At 44.6% G+C, this 16,550-nt stretch overlaps 1 protein-coding gene across 1 annotated transcript in view; it reads left to right on the top strand.

Moving 5' to 3' along the window:
• ADAMTSL3 (ADAMTS like 3) overlaps nucleotides 1–16,550 on the top strand; it is a 251,753-nt gene that overhangs the window by 171,419 nt on the left and 63,784 nt on the right. Inside the window, exon 17 of the mRNA XM_066355569.1 lies at nucleotides 8,097–8,226. Coding sequence (XP_066211666.1) covers nucleotides 8,097–8,226 — 130 coding nt within the window. The remainder of the gene's footprint in view (nucleotides 1–8,096; nucleotides 8,227–16,550) is intronic.

Raw genomic sequence — 16,550 nt, forward strand, 5'->3', positions numbered from 1 at the left:
GTGCCTGGGGCTGATGTGCTCCAATCAATCAAGCCATGGCTGTAGGAGGGGAAGAAAAAGAGAGAAAGAGAGAGAGAAAAGGAAGGGGTGGGGAGGAGTAGAGAAGCATATGGTTGCTTCTTTTGTGTACCCTGACCAGGAATCAACCCAGGACTTCCACACACCGGGCTGACACTCTACCACGGAGTCAACTGGCCAGGGCCCTCTTTTTAATTTAACAAAATTACTAAACTCCTTAATGTATCTAATAGTTTATCTCAGTAAATATCTAATACAATTAATGATTTTAGCTTCACCTTTCCCATAGCTATTTATCCTATTTATTTTTTAAAAATCTTATTGCATTTCCAGAATTTCAAAAGTGGTAGTAAATAATGTGGGTGATACCCACCTTGCTTTGTTCCTGACAATAGCAGAAATCTCTTTATTATTTTATTCAAAAGCAGCATTCTGCATGTATTGATTACAGGCACTAGGAAGGTGATAGTGACTCAGTTTCCACCTTAGGAACTCAAATCTGCTGGGAGAAATGCACTGGTTACATCACCATATTCATACATGAAAGTTACAGTGGGTTCTGGCCACTACAAGAGAAGTTGATAGTGCTTTGAAAGCATATACTAGGAGGAACTTGACTTTGTGACAGAAAGGAAAACTCCCGTCTAAAAACAATTACTCTTGAACTTGAATCTGAAAGGTGAGGAATTAAGCAAAAGATGGTTGGAGAAGGTGGCACAAAGAGGCTTCCCAGCAAGAGAAAGAAGCTGTGCATGGCCCTTGTGGAAGGAAGATGCGTGGACATCCCAGAATTAAGGAATTGGGCACAGCCAGGTACCAAGAGAGCTGACTCAGTGTGAGATGGTGCTGGGAGGAAGGTGGGAGCCAGACAGTGAAGGCCTCACAGGCCATGTTGATTTTGGGTCTTTATCGCAAGAACAGTGGGAAGTCATCCAGGTAATTAAAGTGGGAGTTACATGATCGATATTTATTTCAGAAAAGTTAGTCCAGGCCCTGGCCAGGTGGCTAAATGGATAGATCATTGTCCCAGGGCACCAATCCTAGCCAGGGCACATACAAGAAGCAACCAGTGAGTGCACAACTACATGGAACAACTAAGTGAAACAAGTTGATGCCTCTCTCTCTCTCTCTCTCTTTCTCTCTCTCTCTTTCACTCCTGCAGCCATGGCTCGATTGGTTCAAGTTAGTTGGCCCCAGGTGCTGAGGATGGCTCTGTGAAGCCTTAGCCTCAGGTGCTAAAAATACTCAGTTGCCGAACAGCATCCCTAGATGGGCAGAGCATCACCCCATAGGGAATTTGCCAGGTGGATCCTGGTCAGGGTGCATGTGGGAGTCTGTCTCTATATCTCTCCTCCTCTCACTTTAAAATAAAAGGAAAGGAAGACTGAGGAAATAGTGATAAATGACAAAACAGAGGTGACCAGAATAGACTCTTTGGGGTCATATTTGTCCATGATAAAGAAGACAGAGAGAAGGAGATGGCCAGAAGGCATTGTGGGTTGAGGGAGAATCTTATGTATATTTAAAAGACAACAGAAAGTTCCAAATGGAAGGAAAAGGCAAAGTCATCAAATTATCCTGAGAGGATGGAAGGGGCGAAGTAGAAAGCACAGTTGCGAGATCAGCCTCACATCATGGGAGGGGAGCTCCTGGCTGCAGTAGGGGAAGGCACAGATGACTGGCGTGTCGGTGGGATTACGTGCTTGAGAGCAGGAAGTTCCTATCTGGTTATTTTAGTCACACGTGTGTGGCTATTTGTGTGTGAATGATTTCCTAGGTGAATGGGCAGATGTTTGAAGTCATGATACAGTATTTTTTGCTATACCTCTGACTATAATGCACTAGTGCCTAATTTAGGGTTTGCATAGACGTATATATGTGTCCCTGAATGACAATGACGAATGCAGGTAGTCTCCATTAACATGGTGGCGTACAAGATGGGCTTCCCACAAGTGGGAAAATGGGACTGAAAACCAAATTGGCCCACTCCGGGCTCGCCTTAGCCCACTCCCTGTGAGGACACGTTCCCGACATGGTACATTAGCAATCACTGCTCTGTCCTCTTCGCATCCCTTCCAACCATGACAGGCCTCTAGCTGGAGTTCCTTCCAGCTTCTCCTGATATAATTGGTCACTTCCTCTCAGGCTCCAGCGATGTTTATGGCGCCCTTCATGAGGCCAAATGGCTTTCAACAGTCCTAATCTTTACCAGCTGTCTCCTCCACGGTTCCCAAAGAGAACTCACCTATCTGGACTGCTGTAAAACGTGCATTTGGACGCCAAGTGCGATACTGTTCTTTGGCACTTTGCTGGGTCCACAGCATACATATTGTGCTCTCCTCCTTTTTGATACCTGAGAGTTCAGAGTTGTACCCACCCAAGCATACTGACTAATCAGCAGAGAGGAAAATGCACACTAACTCTTCTTTGCAGTTTGGCCCTCGGCATGTAGCTGTGTAATCTGTACATATATATATATGTGTGTGTGTTTCTTATATATTTCTGAAGTAGAGCATCCTAAAGTGTAACATAGCATTGTACAAGGCAACATTACATGAAGTAGATCTATTTTTTTTTCTTTAACTGATTTCTAGTATTTTGTCAGATGATTTGGAGTCCTTCCACGCTGTTCAATGATCTTAAATTGTGTATAGCACAGAAATGATCTGTTTAAAAAGTTTGAAAGAGCAGGTCCCTCCAACTGTCTACATTCAGTTCTTCTTTACCCCTCTTGGGGTCAGCAGTCAGCATTGAGGGGCAGGCTCATGGTGCTATGTTGACCATCATTTACAAGTTTCCCCCTGCTTATTGTTATATTTCTATTTCCCTCCTTTTTTTCTCAAATGAAAGGAGGGGAAGATAGACAGATTCCTACATGAGCCCCGACCAGGATTCACCTGGCAATCCCTATCTGGGGCTGATATTCTGCCCATCTTGGGCCATGCTCATAACCAAGCTATTTTTAGTGCCTAAGGGCGGAGGTTTTACAGAGCCATCCTCAGCCTGGGGCCAATATGCTCAAACCAATTGAGCCATGGCTGTGGGAGGAAAACAGGAAGAGAGGGAGAAGGGGGAGGTGGAGGGGTAGAGAAGCAGATGATCACTTCTCCTGTGTGCCCTGACTGGGAATCAAACCCGGACATCTACACATCAGGCCAACACTCTACCACTGAGCCAACCGGCCAGGGCCGCTTACTGTTATATTCAAGTTCTTAATCTTTAAGTAAATTCCATAATTTAGATTTTCTTGAAGGGGAAGAAAGTCATTCATTTTATAAAGATATGACACATAGAATCAAGAGTTGTTCATCTAGTATCAAGTTGTTTCAATCCTCCTTCTTGTCTCTTAGTTGTTTTTTGTGGGGTTTTTTGTTTATTTATTTATTTATTTGCCACAACTAGTATGTATTCTGTTTACTCATTTCCACCTAGAAGTTTTATAGAGAATGACTTTCTAGAAATTCTAATGGTAGGATTGGGGGGGGGGGGGGCAATGGTTTGTTCTTCATTCATAGTCAGACACTATTATGGTCAGAGAATGTTATCATTTCTGGCTTTGGGAAATTCTTGCAGATTTTTTATAGACTAACATAGGATCAATTTTTGTTACTGTTTCATTCTGGATGTGAAAAAGGCATATTACATCTATTTTTAGGGCCCAAGGCTATTTGGTTATTAAATGAACATAATTTTTTTATTCAAGTCATTTTTCCATATTTATTTCACGGTTGATATATTAAATACTGCGTAGCATCTTAAAGGCTCTGACAGTAGATTTTTTTCATTGCTCTGGATATTTCTTTGTGTGTGTGTGTGTGTGTGTGTGTGTGTGTGTGTGTGTGTGTGATGTTGTTTGGCATGTCAAATTAGTCAAGACTTGCTTGCAATTATCCCAGCTCAAACTAATCTTTTTTTTTTTTTTTTCTTTTCACTTTTCTGAAGCTGGAAACGGGGAGAGACAGTCAGACAGACTCCCGCATGCGCCCGACCGGGATCCACCCGGCACGCCCACCAGGGGGCGATGCTCTGCCCATCCTGGGCGTCGCCATGTTGCGACCAGAGCCACTCTAGCGCCTGAGGCAGAGGCTACAGAGCCATCCCCAGCGCCCGGGCCATCTTTGCTCCAGTAGAGCCTTGGCTGCAGGAGGGGAAGAGAGAGACAGAGAGGAAAGCACGGCGGAGGGGTGGAGAAGCAAATGGGCGCTTCTCCTGTGTGCCCTGGCCGGGAATCAAACCCGGGTCCTCCGCACGCTAGGCCGACGCTCTACCGCTGAGCCAACCAGCTAGGGCCCAAACTAATCTTAAACCAACACAAGGGAATGTTTTAGCTCATTTATTGGCTCTGCTAATCCTCTTAAAGTCTGTGTTTTTACCCTTTAATCATTAATTTCTTGATGAAGTCTTTGAATATATTTTTGCCAGAAAAAATAATAATAACCTTTTTATTATGACGTTGCAGAAGTCAAATATGAAGTGAGGGCCGTTGCCTCATGCTACCAAAGGAATTTGCTAGAGAAATTACACTAGAATTTCAACACTTGATTTATTTTATATCTTCTAATGCTTACTTGTATTATTACCCACGTTTTAAGTATAAAATGAAATAAACCTGTTTTTATAATTTTTACTTTTACTTTTGAAGGCAAACATTTGAGCAAACTTCTTGAAGTAAAACGTGTTAAAATCATGTTGTAGGTCCAGTATTTGGGATGGCCAAAAATTTGTGGCCATCTTTGGAACATTCATCCTATGTCAATAAGGATCCTAAATCATCTGTTATACTTTTACATTCTTTTGAGTAACTTGCTTGAAGACATGAAAATTTGTCACGTATTATAAAATGCCATCCAAAAAGGTTAAAATGTGATAACTTTGGGGATTTTGAGACTCACTCACTTCATCTCCAGAAAGTACTCCGAAATAGTCTCTTAAGTGTATTTTCTAAGGAATCTTGGATGACTCTTTTTAAATTTTTTTTATTTACTGACTTTTTTCAGAGAGAGAGAAAGAGAAAGAGAAAGTGGGAGGCAGGGGGAGTGGGAAGCATTAATCCGTAGAATTTGTTCCTCGAATGTGCCTTGACCGGGCAAGCCCAGGGTTTGAACCAGTGACCTCAGCATTCCAGGTCGATGCTTTTATCCACTGTGCCACCACAGGTCAGGCTCTTTGATGATTCTTTAGGTTGTTTTTTTTGTTTAGTTTTTGTTGTTGTTGTTGTTGTTTCCTTTTTTTTTTTTTTTTTTTTTTGTATTTTCCTGAAGCTGGAAATGGGGAGAGACAGTCAGACAGACTCCCGCATGCGCCCGACCGGGATCCACCCGGCACGCCCACCAGGGGCGACGCTCTGCCCCTCCGGGGCGTCGCTCTGCCACAACCAGAGCCACTCTAGCGCCTAGGGCAGAGGCCAAGGAGCCATCCCCAGCACCCGGGCCATCTTTGCTCCAATGGAGCCTTGGCTGCGGGAGGGGAAGAGAGAGACAGAGAGGAAGGGGGGGGGTGGAGAAGCAAATGGGCGCTTCTCCTGGCTGGGAATTGAACCCGGGTCACCCGCACGCCAGGCCGATGCTCTACCGCTGAGCCAACCGGCCAGGGCCTGTTGTTGTTGTTTTTACTTTGATGATTACAAAGTAAAATGTGTGTGGAAGATTGCTTGATTCTTCTCAGGTTAAAAAAAAATGAAACCTGCTAGAAAGCAAACATCTTTGTCCCTGTAAAGTCACTGAAGGAAGTTGGACGTCTGCAAATGAGTAGCACAGCGCCTCGGTTGTAGCAGTGTTTCTCTGGACTCAGGTTAGCCAGCGTTTATGAAACAAGTTTATGGAGGATGCCTGGAGGTTTAAGGCTATATCCTGCTGTGGTCAGGAACATAAGATTACCACCTAAGAAAGCAGAAGAAAACTTAGTCGAAAAAACTAAGGAACACAAGTGTATACTTTATATATACTTTGGCCCATACTGCATTCTATAAAATATAAAATGGTTGAATTGAAACATGGCATTTGGAAAAAGAACCACAGTCTTATAATGGAACACACATTCTTGCATGAAACTGAGTACATTCGCATATTTCCGCTCCCATCAGACAGTTGCTGTTACGATTTTTATCTGATTCTTTTTCATAGAAAGTTTGATTTATACCAGGGGTCCCCAAACTTTTTACACAGGGGCCAGTTCACTGTCCCTCAGACCATTGGAGGGCCGGACTATAAAAAAAAAACTATGAACAAATCCCTATGCACACTGCACATATCTTATTTTAAAGTAAAAAACAAAATGGGAACAAATACAATATTTAAAATAAAGAACAAGTAAATTTAAATCAACCAACTGACCAGTATTTCAATGGGAACTATGCTCCTCTCACTGACCATCAATGAAAGAGGTGCCCCTTCCAGAAGTGCGGCGGGGGCCAGATAAATGGCGTCAGGGGGCCACATGTGGCCCGTGGGCCGTAGTTTGGGGACCCCTGATTTATATCTTGTTCAGTCCTGATTTCCCAATAATTCTTTGAGTCGCAGTGGACAGAGAATAGTGGTGGAGATGCGAGCTTGCGGGGCAGACAGACCTGTCTGGTCCCAAAGGAAGTGCACGCCTGTGAGAGTTTGCATGTGAAGGGATGGTCACTGCTCCGGGAGGCTGGCGGGCAGGGTTGCGCTTTGGAACCGTATAGTAAAAAAGGAAGACCGCTGAATAAGGAGGCAGGACGTATGATTTCTAGTTTCAAAACTAGAAATAAAAAAGTGGTAGAAAACCTACCACTTTTTTTTGCCTGTCTTGAATTCTCTCTAAATCTCAGTTTCCTTGCTCTGAAATGAACAACATGGAGATGACACTACTCTGACCTCACCAGGTTGTGCTGGGCTCAAACAATATATTTGAAAGCACTTTAGCCTGATGGATGGTAGCGCAGTGGTGAGAGCATCAACCTGGGATGTGGAGGTCCCAGCTCGAAACCCCCAGGTTGCTGGCTTGAGTGGCGGATTGCCAGCTTGTGTGCAGGGTCATCGACATGATCCCAAAGTCGCTGGCTTGAGCACCCTTGCCGGCTCAGCGTGAGCCCCCCCAGTCAAGGCACATATGAGAAGCAATCAATGAACGACTTACAGTTGCTTCTCCTTCCTCTTCTCCTTCTCCTCTCCCTTCCTATCTCTCTCTGGGGGGAGGGGGGGGAGAAGAAGCCCTTTGCACATACCAAAGCACTAACCCAATGGGAGGTGTAGAAATAGACACATCACTAATTGTAGTAATAATGAACAGGAACTCAAACCATAATGAAGATTTTAATAAAGGTTATGCATCCAATTAGCATGTATGCAATGCTGTGGAGAAAATGTTATTCTTTAGCAGCTGTTATGAAAGTTCCTGTTAGGGAAATGATTGTATATGTTTGGAAGGCACAAGTTGCTGATTCATTAGAGCAGGGGTCCCCAAACTTTTTACACAGGGGGCCAGTTCACTGTCCTTCAGACCGTTGGAGGGCCAGACTATAAAAAAAACTATGAACAAATCCCTATGCACACTGCACATATCTTATTTTAAAGTAAAAAAAAAAAGGAACAAATACAATATTTAAAATAAAGAACAAGTAAATTTAAATCAACAAACTGACCAGTATTTCAATGGGAACTATGCTCCTCTCACTGACCACCAATGAAAGAGGTGCCCCTTCTGGAAGTGCGGTGAGGGCCGGATAAATGGCCTCAGGGGGCCGCATGCGGCCTGCGGGCCGTAGTTTGGGAACCCCTGCATTAGAGGAACCTCCTGGCTTTGAGCATATTTGGAATGTAGACAAGGTTGAATGTGGATGAGGAGTCAGGGATACTTCTTAATGTTTCCAGGTGAGTGTATTTGGGGGAAAGGAAGGAGAGGGGCTGAGTTTAACATGTGACTGAGAATGTCAAAGATGAGGGAACTTCCAAAAATGCAAAATTATTCGCCCCCTGTACGCACCTTGAAATGCAGCCTGCAGCTACACCATGTAGTCGGAAGGGTGGTGGTTTAAGAACCAGACATCCCAAGACTCAATTTTCTTTTTTCCATCAAAGTCATTTGCATTTTTTCCTCTTTCCAACTTCCAGGCCACCAAGAAGCCATCGCGGTATGCTTACACATGCAGACCCAGCAGACAGTCAATGACACCTTGTGTGACATGCTCCACCGTCCTCCAGCCATGAGCCAGGCATGTAACACAGAGCCGTGCCCACCCAGGTAGGTGCCATCCTGTGCTGCTGGGGCACACCCTGTCTGGAAGGTCACGCCCTCTCCTGCGGGTTCACCCAGACCTGTTCTGCTGCAGCCATAACTTGCATCAGTGACTGATACTGCTGTGCTGACACGAGGCATCCCTGTTAGCCTGACATTTGTCTGCATTAAACATGATTGAACATAAGGCGGCCTGCTGCTGGTGGAACCATGAGGTCAGCAGGTTTGTCCTCTTTCTCCTCCCGTCTTCTCAAGGGCACATCTTCACCTGAGGCCACGTGACAGAGCACAGGATTGAGTAGAGTTAGCACTGGCACTCAGTAAGTCCTCAGTCCATATGTGATGAATGACTGCGTGATCTCCTGTTTGTTCCCGAGGAGTCCCGCTGGTGGGTTGTTACCCTTCCCGCTGGGTCTTCTTGTATCTCAGATTGTGGGATGTAATGATATTGGCCTCAAAGAATAGGAGAGGGTGACTTCTCTTGGTCTCCTTGGTTGGAAGGGTTGACCTTAAACGTTAATCATGGCCCTGGCCAGTTGGCTCAGTGGATAGAACATTGGCCCAGCATATGGGTGTTCCAGGTTCAATTCTGGTCAGGGCAGACATGAGAAGCGACCATCTGCTTCTCTTTCCCTTCTTTCTCTTTCCTTCCTGCAGCCAGTGGCTCAGTTGATTCAGGTATCAGCCTCAGGCACTAAAAATAGCTCAGTTGATTTGAGCATCAGCCCCAGAAAGAGGTTGCTGGATAGATCCTGGTCAGGGCACATGCAGTAGTCTGTCTCTCTATTCCCCTCCTCTCACTTAAAAAATAATTTTTAAAAAGTCAGCTTCCCTGCCTGAGTCCTTGTAAGATCTGTGGTATTTTATTAGAAGGAAGGGCAAGTTTCCCCCATTTTTCTGTCCCTGGGTGTGGCTGGTGATAAAGGATCATATAGCTCAAAACCTTGCAGAATCGAGCCCCAGTCTTTCCTTCCTTTACCTTTACCATCTCAGTCACTCCCCTGCAGTAAGAGAGGCTTCACATTAAGTGGCTTTTTCTGGTTTCAGTTCTCTGATAACATGGACAGGGCATTCCTGCTAGTTTACTTCACAATGTTTTGTCAATTTGTCCTATGCATTCCTAATGGCCACTGCCTTAATTCAGATGTGTGTGAACTCAACTGTTTCCTGTTCTGATCCATATGGACACATAAGGCTATGAAGGATGTTTCTAAGTTGCACAGTGACCATGTGAACCTCCCACAGAAAACCCTTTGTGAATTAAAATCTGCATTCTTTGCTTTGGCATAGCTATGAGCGTCCCAGGGCTGCCGTGACAAAGTGTCACTAACTGAGTGGTTTAAAGAGCAGAAATGCACTGACTCACAGTTCCGGAGGCCAGAAGGTGACAATCAAAGTGTCGGCAGGGTTGGTTCCTGCTGAGGGCTGTGAGGGAGATCCTGCTGCATCCTCTCTCCCGGCGCCTCTGAGCCTCGGGAGAGCCGCAGCTTGATGCTGATGTGCCCTGTGTTTTCATACTGTCTCCCTTCTGTCTGTCTCAGTGCCCAGATGTCCCCTTTCAGTAAGGTTGCCACTTGCCACTCAGCCCACCCTAATGACTCATCCTAACTTGATTATCTGCAAAGACCCTATTTACAAATATGGTCACATCTACACATACCCTCCAGGGGGTTAGGATCCCAACATCTTTTAAGGGGGAAACAATTCAACCCCAAAACAGCATATAAAGCCCTTTGTGACCCTGGTTTTAGGTTCTTGAATCACATCTACTGACAACTACCTCCTTCATCACACACACAAGTGTGCATGTGCACATGCACGCACACACGTGCATGCATGCAGACATGTTCATGTGCACACATATGTACACGCACACACACCCTAAAGACCTTGCTCAGTAGTCACAGTGAATTTTCACAGTGACCCACGCTCACACTCATTCGTGCCTCTGGGCCTTTGCAAAGACGGTGCCCTCCGCCTGGAGCCCTTCTCTGACATGAAATAAGCTAATTCCCTCCCATAAAAGTAATTATTTTGCCACCTCTTGCTGTGTACCGAAGTCCAGCAGAATGGAAAATGGGCGCCTCACCTGAGACACTTGACCAAGGGGAACTCGTAAAGTCCCCAGAGAAGTGGAAATGGCCCTGGTCAGGTCTCCCTCTCTGAGAATTTCAGACCAGTCCTCAGCTCTCTGGGCCTGGTTTCCTGACCCCCCAGGTCTCTCCCAGCTCCAGGCTTTCCTGGCTGAGGAGTGCCTTCCAGTTGTAGTTTCCATTCGCATCGCCAGAACCCTCCGCCCACATCAACACACGAGTAGTCTTAAATGCTCAGGCCTTGTTTGAGTTCTAGGAACAACAAACAGCCTTTGGTTGACCTGCCCAGGAGGTCAAGGCAGGGCTGGGTTTGACAACCGCCCTTCCTTTGCTCAACAGATTGGCGCAAGATTTCACAAGTCTAGGAACTGCCTCTTCAGGCTGCGGACGACTCAGACACCAGCTGTGGGCAGTGCCCGCGCTCGCGCGCCCCCGCACACACCCCTCCCATAGCAGACTTGCCCACAGAGCTTCCAAGCTCAAAATAATGGAGCACGCAATATGTCTTGGCCACTTTGCAAAATTACGTCTGTTTTTATACAGAGGGAAATACAATTCCCCATTTCAGAGTTGCAGATTGAATACATTTTTTTGAAGAGGGAGAGGTATATTGGGGAAAAAACAACAACCCAGCAGAGACAATGGGTTGATGCCAAAATAAAGGTAAGTTCACAAAAATATTTTAGGTTCTAGAAACCAGTGGTGCAGGAATAACAGGAACAGGTGGTTGCATAGTATTTTCCATACAAATATTTACCGATTCCAAGGGCAATAGCAGTAAAATATCACCCCTGGGTGTAGCTTACCACCGAGGTTGGTTGGACACTCAGTGCATCTTTATTTCGCCCAAAGGCAAATGTATTTGATGTATGAGCCTGGCCTCTCCAAGGTCGGGTGTTGCGTGCTCATTTGCTCCATGGGGTTACTCCCCTGTCTGTCCTGTAAGTGCTGAGTTTCTGCTATTCATGGAGTTTGCTTTTTTCCAGGAGAGAACCAGCAGCTTGCAGAAACACTGGGGGTATACAGGGTCCCAGCGCTCTAGGGAAACTTCCCCTCTCGCAGGACACAGCGCTGCCAGGGAGGAAGTGGGAAAGCACAAGGCACAAGTGATGTGTTTTCTGTCCCAACTTGTCACCCAGTTCTTGAATTTTATTTATTAGTGAGAGAGACAGACAGACAGGAATAGAAAGACAAGAAGGGAGTGAGATAAGTGAAAAGCATCAACTTAGAGTTGTGGCACTTCACTTGTTCATTGATTCTCATATGTGACTTAAACAAAGGGGCTCCAACTGAGCCAGTGACCCCTTGCTCAAGCCACCGACCTTGGGCTCAAGCCAGCGACCTTGGACTTCAAGCCAGCAACCTTTGGGCTCCAGCCAGATGCCATGGGGTCATGTCTATGATCCCGTGCTCAAGCCAGTAGCCCCACCCTCAAGCCCCTGTGCCTGCACTCAAGCTGGTGACCTCAGGGTTTCGAACCTGGGTCGTCAGAGTCCCAGGTTGGCACTCTATTCACTGCACCACCACCTGGTTAGGCACCCAGTTCTTGAATTAAAAAAGAAGTTCTGTATTTAGTCCATCATCTGTTACTAAGAAATTGTTATCCTTTTCTTGCATAAAAATGGTTTTTTTTCCAGCTTCTTGTACCTCTAACCGATTCTTCCAGCTCTATACTTTCATGAGAGATGATCATCCCAAAGTCATTCCAAGTAACGTACTGATGCTGAATTTTTTAATAGTGAAACAAAAGCCTAATCACATATCTGTGTAGTTCAGTTGCCATCAGAATATGGGCTGTGTCTCTACCCTTGGTTATTTCATAACCTCACCTCTAAAGCCACTCAAAATTTAATATACTCGATTACAGTGTAGTCTAACTAATCAGTAGGCTTCCAGGTAAGATGACATGTTTTTGCTTTCTTTTTTTTTTTTTTTTATTCAGTGAGAGGAAGGGAAGCAGAGAGACAGATTCCCACATGCACCCCAACCAGGATCCACCCAGTAAGCGCACTAGGGAGTGATGCTCTGCCCATATGGGGCCATTACTCTGTTGCTCAACAACTGAGCTATTTTAGCACCTGAGGCAAGACCATGGAGCCATCTTCAGTGTCCAGGGCCAACTCACTCCAATGGAGCCATGGCTGCAGGAGAGGAAGGGAGAGAGCAAGAGAGAAGAGAAAGGGGGAGGGGTGGAGAAGCAGATGGGCACTTCTGCTGTGTGCCCTGACTGGAAATTGAACTTAGGACATCCACATACCAGGGTGACGCTCTACCACTGAGCCAACTGGCCAGGGCCTAGGTGGTGTTTTAATATGACATTCTGCTCTAAGTGCAGTCCAATGACAGATGCTGTATAAAAATGGGGAACTCCAATGCCATGCTGGGGGTGAGGTCACAGAAACCATGTGGGCGAGGAAAGGGGTGGGAGAGGGAGGTGGTAAGTGGGACTGGGACCTGCATGAAGCCCCAGAGCAGCCTGGGGAAACGAGAGTTCAGTTTCTATGGAGAGTAGAGGATGAACATCTTCCTTCCATATCCTAGACAGGACCCTGGTTCACTGCTTCCTTGTGAATAGAATCAAGTGAAAAGCTGCTCTGATTATAACCAGAGCCATTGTTTCTATGAGGCTGCTCAGGGAAGTGGGGGACACACACAGAAAGACCTGTGAGCAGATAAAGCTCCAAAGCACCCGTTGGCTCAGTGATTGAATCTCCTGGGTCCTGACAGGGCTTCTGCGCATGGTGTTCATGTCTGACTAGAGGCTGGGTACCCTAGAGGGCTAGATGGAGACAGACAGAACTGTACACAGGGAGGGTTAAGAGACGGAGAAAGGGAGGTTTAATTTACTGTTCTTTTTTAATATCTTGCAAAAAGCCTTGTTAGATGCCTATTTTCAGCCTTTCTTTCCAGTATATGCAGTTAAAGTTGACTGGTTTTCTTCTAATCACAATGTTAGCGTCACTCCCACAGATTTTGACATGTTGTATTTTTATTAAGATGCATTAAAAAGTACCATCTAATTTTCATTGCGATTTCTTCTTTGACCCATGAGTAATTTAGAAGATTATTGCATGATTTCTAACTGTTCAGGGATTGCCTAGTATAGTTCCACCGTGGTTAGAAAACATAGTCTTAGCTCAGGCTGTTATAACCAGTATCATAGACTGGGCGGCTTCAACACAAGTTTATTTTCTCACTGTTCTAGAGGCTGGAAAGTCCAAGGTCAGGGTGTCCTCAGGGTTCAGTTTTAGTGAGAGGTCTCTTCTCAGCTTGTAGACCGCTTCCTTCTTGCTGCGTTCTTCCCTTGTAGAGAGAGAGAGAGAGAGAGAGAGAGAGAGAGAGAGAGCTAGCTCTCTTTTTCTTCTTAGAAAGGCACTGAGCCCAGCATTGGGGCCTCATCCTCATGACCACATCTAACCCTCAATGCCTCCTAAAGGCCTAATCTCCAAATACCATCATATTGGGTTAGGGCTTCCATGTATAAGTTTAAGGAGGGACATAAACATTCATTCCACAGCATGTACTATGTATTGTTTTAATCTTTGACTAACTTGCTTCTGTTTTACTTTGTTTTTTGTGTTTTGGGTTTGTTTTTTTTTGTATTTTTCTGAAGTTGGAAACGGTGAGGCAGTCAGACAGACTCCTGCATGTGCCCAACTGGGATCCATCCAGCATGCCCACCAGGGGGCGATACTCTGCCCATCTGGGGCGTTGCTCTGTCGCAACCAGAGCCATTCTAGCGCCTGAGGCAGAGGCCATGGAGCCATCCTCAGCGCCCCAGGGAAACTTTGCTCCAATGGAGCCTTGGCTGTGGGAGGGGAAGAGAGAGACAGAGAGGAAGGAGAGGGGGAGGGGTGGAGAAGCAGATGGGTGCTTCTCCTGTGTGCCCTGGCCAGGAATCAAACCCGGGACTCCTGCAAGCCAGACCGACGCTCTACCACTGAGCCAGCCGGCCAGGGCCTGTTTTACGAGTTTACACTTTTTTTAAATTTAGATTTAGAATATATAATTATGTGTAAAAAATTTTTTTAAGTGGGAAATGAGACAGACTCCCTCATGTGCCCCAACCGGGATCCACCCGGCAACCCCTATCTGAGGCTGATGCTCGAATTAACCGAGCTATCCTCAGCACCTGAGGCTGATGCTTGGACCAGTCGAACCACTGGCTATGAGAGGAGAGGAGAGAGAGAAGGATGAAAGGGAGAGGAAGAGAAGCAGATGGTCTCTTCTCCTGTGTGCCCTGACCAGAGATCAAACCCAGGATGTCTGCATGCCAGGCCAACGCTCTATCCACTGAGCAAACCAGCCAGGGCCTATAATATTTTTCTTTCTACATATTTCTAATATTTTGTGTTCATGTGTTTTTCTAGCTTCTTAATATGCATTAAAATATTTAGTCCTTTTTTTTTTTTTTTTTACTTTGGAACATTTTAAATAACATGGGAATTTACCCATTGAAAATTTATAGGAATTCGGCACTAAATTAGTGCCTTTTGTTAAATAGGATTTTCCATAGTTTCCTAAAATGTTATCTATTCTGTCAAGATTTTCAAATATATTATTAAATTCTCTATATTCTTATTGAAGTTTACATTCTTGACATTCTAGGGCCTTATAGAAGTATTTTACAGCTTAAAAATTTTTTTTGTTATATATACTTTGATTTTTCTTATAGCTTTAGCTCCTACTTCATACATATTTATGCTTTCTATTCAGTCTCCATGCTTGTGTAATTATTATATCTTTATTGTAAAAATGCTTTTATATATTAAAATTTTACTTTTTGTCTTATGTATTTGTCTTGAATACTATTTTCATTTTATCTACACAAGAAAACATTTATTATAGAAAATTAGAAATGAGAAAAACTGGAAAGTACCTTTAACACTAATATTTTTTCTTTTTTTAATCAATTCTTAATTTATTGATTTTTAGAGAAAGAGGAAGGAAGAGAGACAGAGACAGAAAGAAAAAAACATTGATTTGTAGTTCTACTTATTCATGTCATCATTGTTTGACTCTTGTATGTGCCCTGACCGGGGATTGAACCAGCAACCTCAGCATGTCAGGAAGATGCCCTAACCAACTGAACTATTGGCCAGGGCCAAGGCTAATATTTTTTCAAAGAACTAATTTATTTTTTTCTGATAATGAGTGCTTATTATAAGAAAAACCACTGGCAACAATAAAAAAAATAAAAAATCCTGTAACTAAGAGTTCATAACTATTAAGATATAGGTGTATAATTATCTAGACATTTTTCTGCATGCATTTATAAATGCATAAAACAATATAAGGTATTTTACAACCTGTTTTTTTCCTAATTATAGTATATTATGGGCCCTTGCTGGTTGGCTCAGTGGTAGAGTGTCAGCCTGGTGTGTGGGTGTCCCAGGTTTGATTCCCAGTCAGGGCACACAGGAGAAGCGCCCATCTGCTTCTCCCCTGCCCTTCTCGCTTCTCTCTCTCATCCCCTCCTGCAGCCATAGCTTGATTGGAGCGAGTTAGCCTTGGGTGCTGAGGATGGCTCCATGGCCTCCACCTCAGGCACTGAGAAGAGCTCAATTGCTGAGCAATGGAGCAACACCCCAGATGGGCAGAGCACCACCCCCTAGTGGGCTTGCTGGGTGGATCCTGATTGGGGCACGCGTGGGAGTTTGTCTCTGTCTACCCTCCTCTCACTGACTATAAAAAAAAGTATATTATGAATGTTTTTCATGTCAATAACTATACATCTAGTTTATTATTTTAATGGTTGCTAGCATTGTGCTATATCAATAGTCTTATTAAGAGTGTCTCCTTTCCTCCATTCTGTAAAATTTAGTATAATTTTTCTTATTTATTTATTGCTTGCTATTACAAATGACCCTGGAACAAACATCCTTTTATGTACCTATTAAGCATTTTATAGTTGTATTCTTATAGTACATCAAAACAGTAACTAGGTAAAAATTCATGTTTGCTAATAATAAAATATCCACAAATTAACCACACTGGCCTGACCAGGTAGTAGTGCAGTGGACAGAGCATTAACGTGAGACACTGAGGCCGGGTTCGAAAGTTCAAGGTTGCCGCCTTGAATGCAGGCTCATCTGGCTTGAGTGCAGAATCACCATCTTGAATGCAGAATCATCCACATGATCCTAAGGTCACTGGCTTGAGCCCAAAGGTCGTTGGCTTAAAGCCCAAGGTCACTGGCTTGAGTAAGGGTCACTGGCTCAGCTTAAGCCCCCCCAG

Source organism: Saccopteryx leptura, chromosome 13, assembly GCF_036850995.1.
Source record: "Saccopteryx leptura isolate mSacLep1 chromosome 13, mSacLep1_pri_phased_curated, whole genome shotgun sequence".
Taxonomy (NCBI): domain Eukaryota; kingdom Metazoa; phylum Chordata; class Mammalia; order Chiroptera; family Emballonuridae; genus Saccopteryx; species Saccopteryx leptura.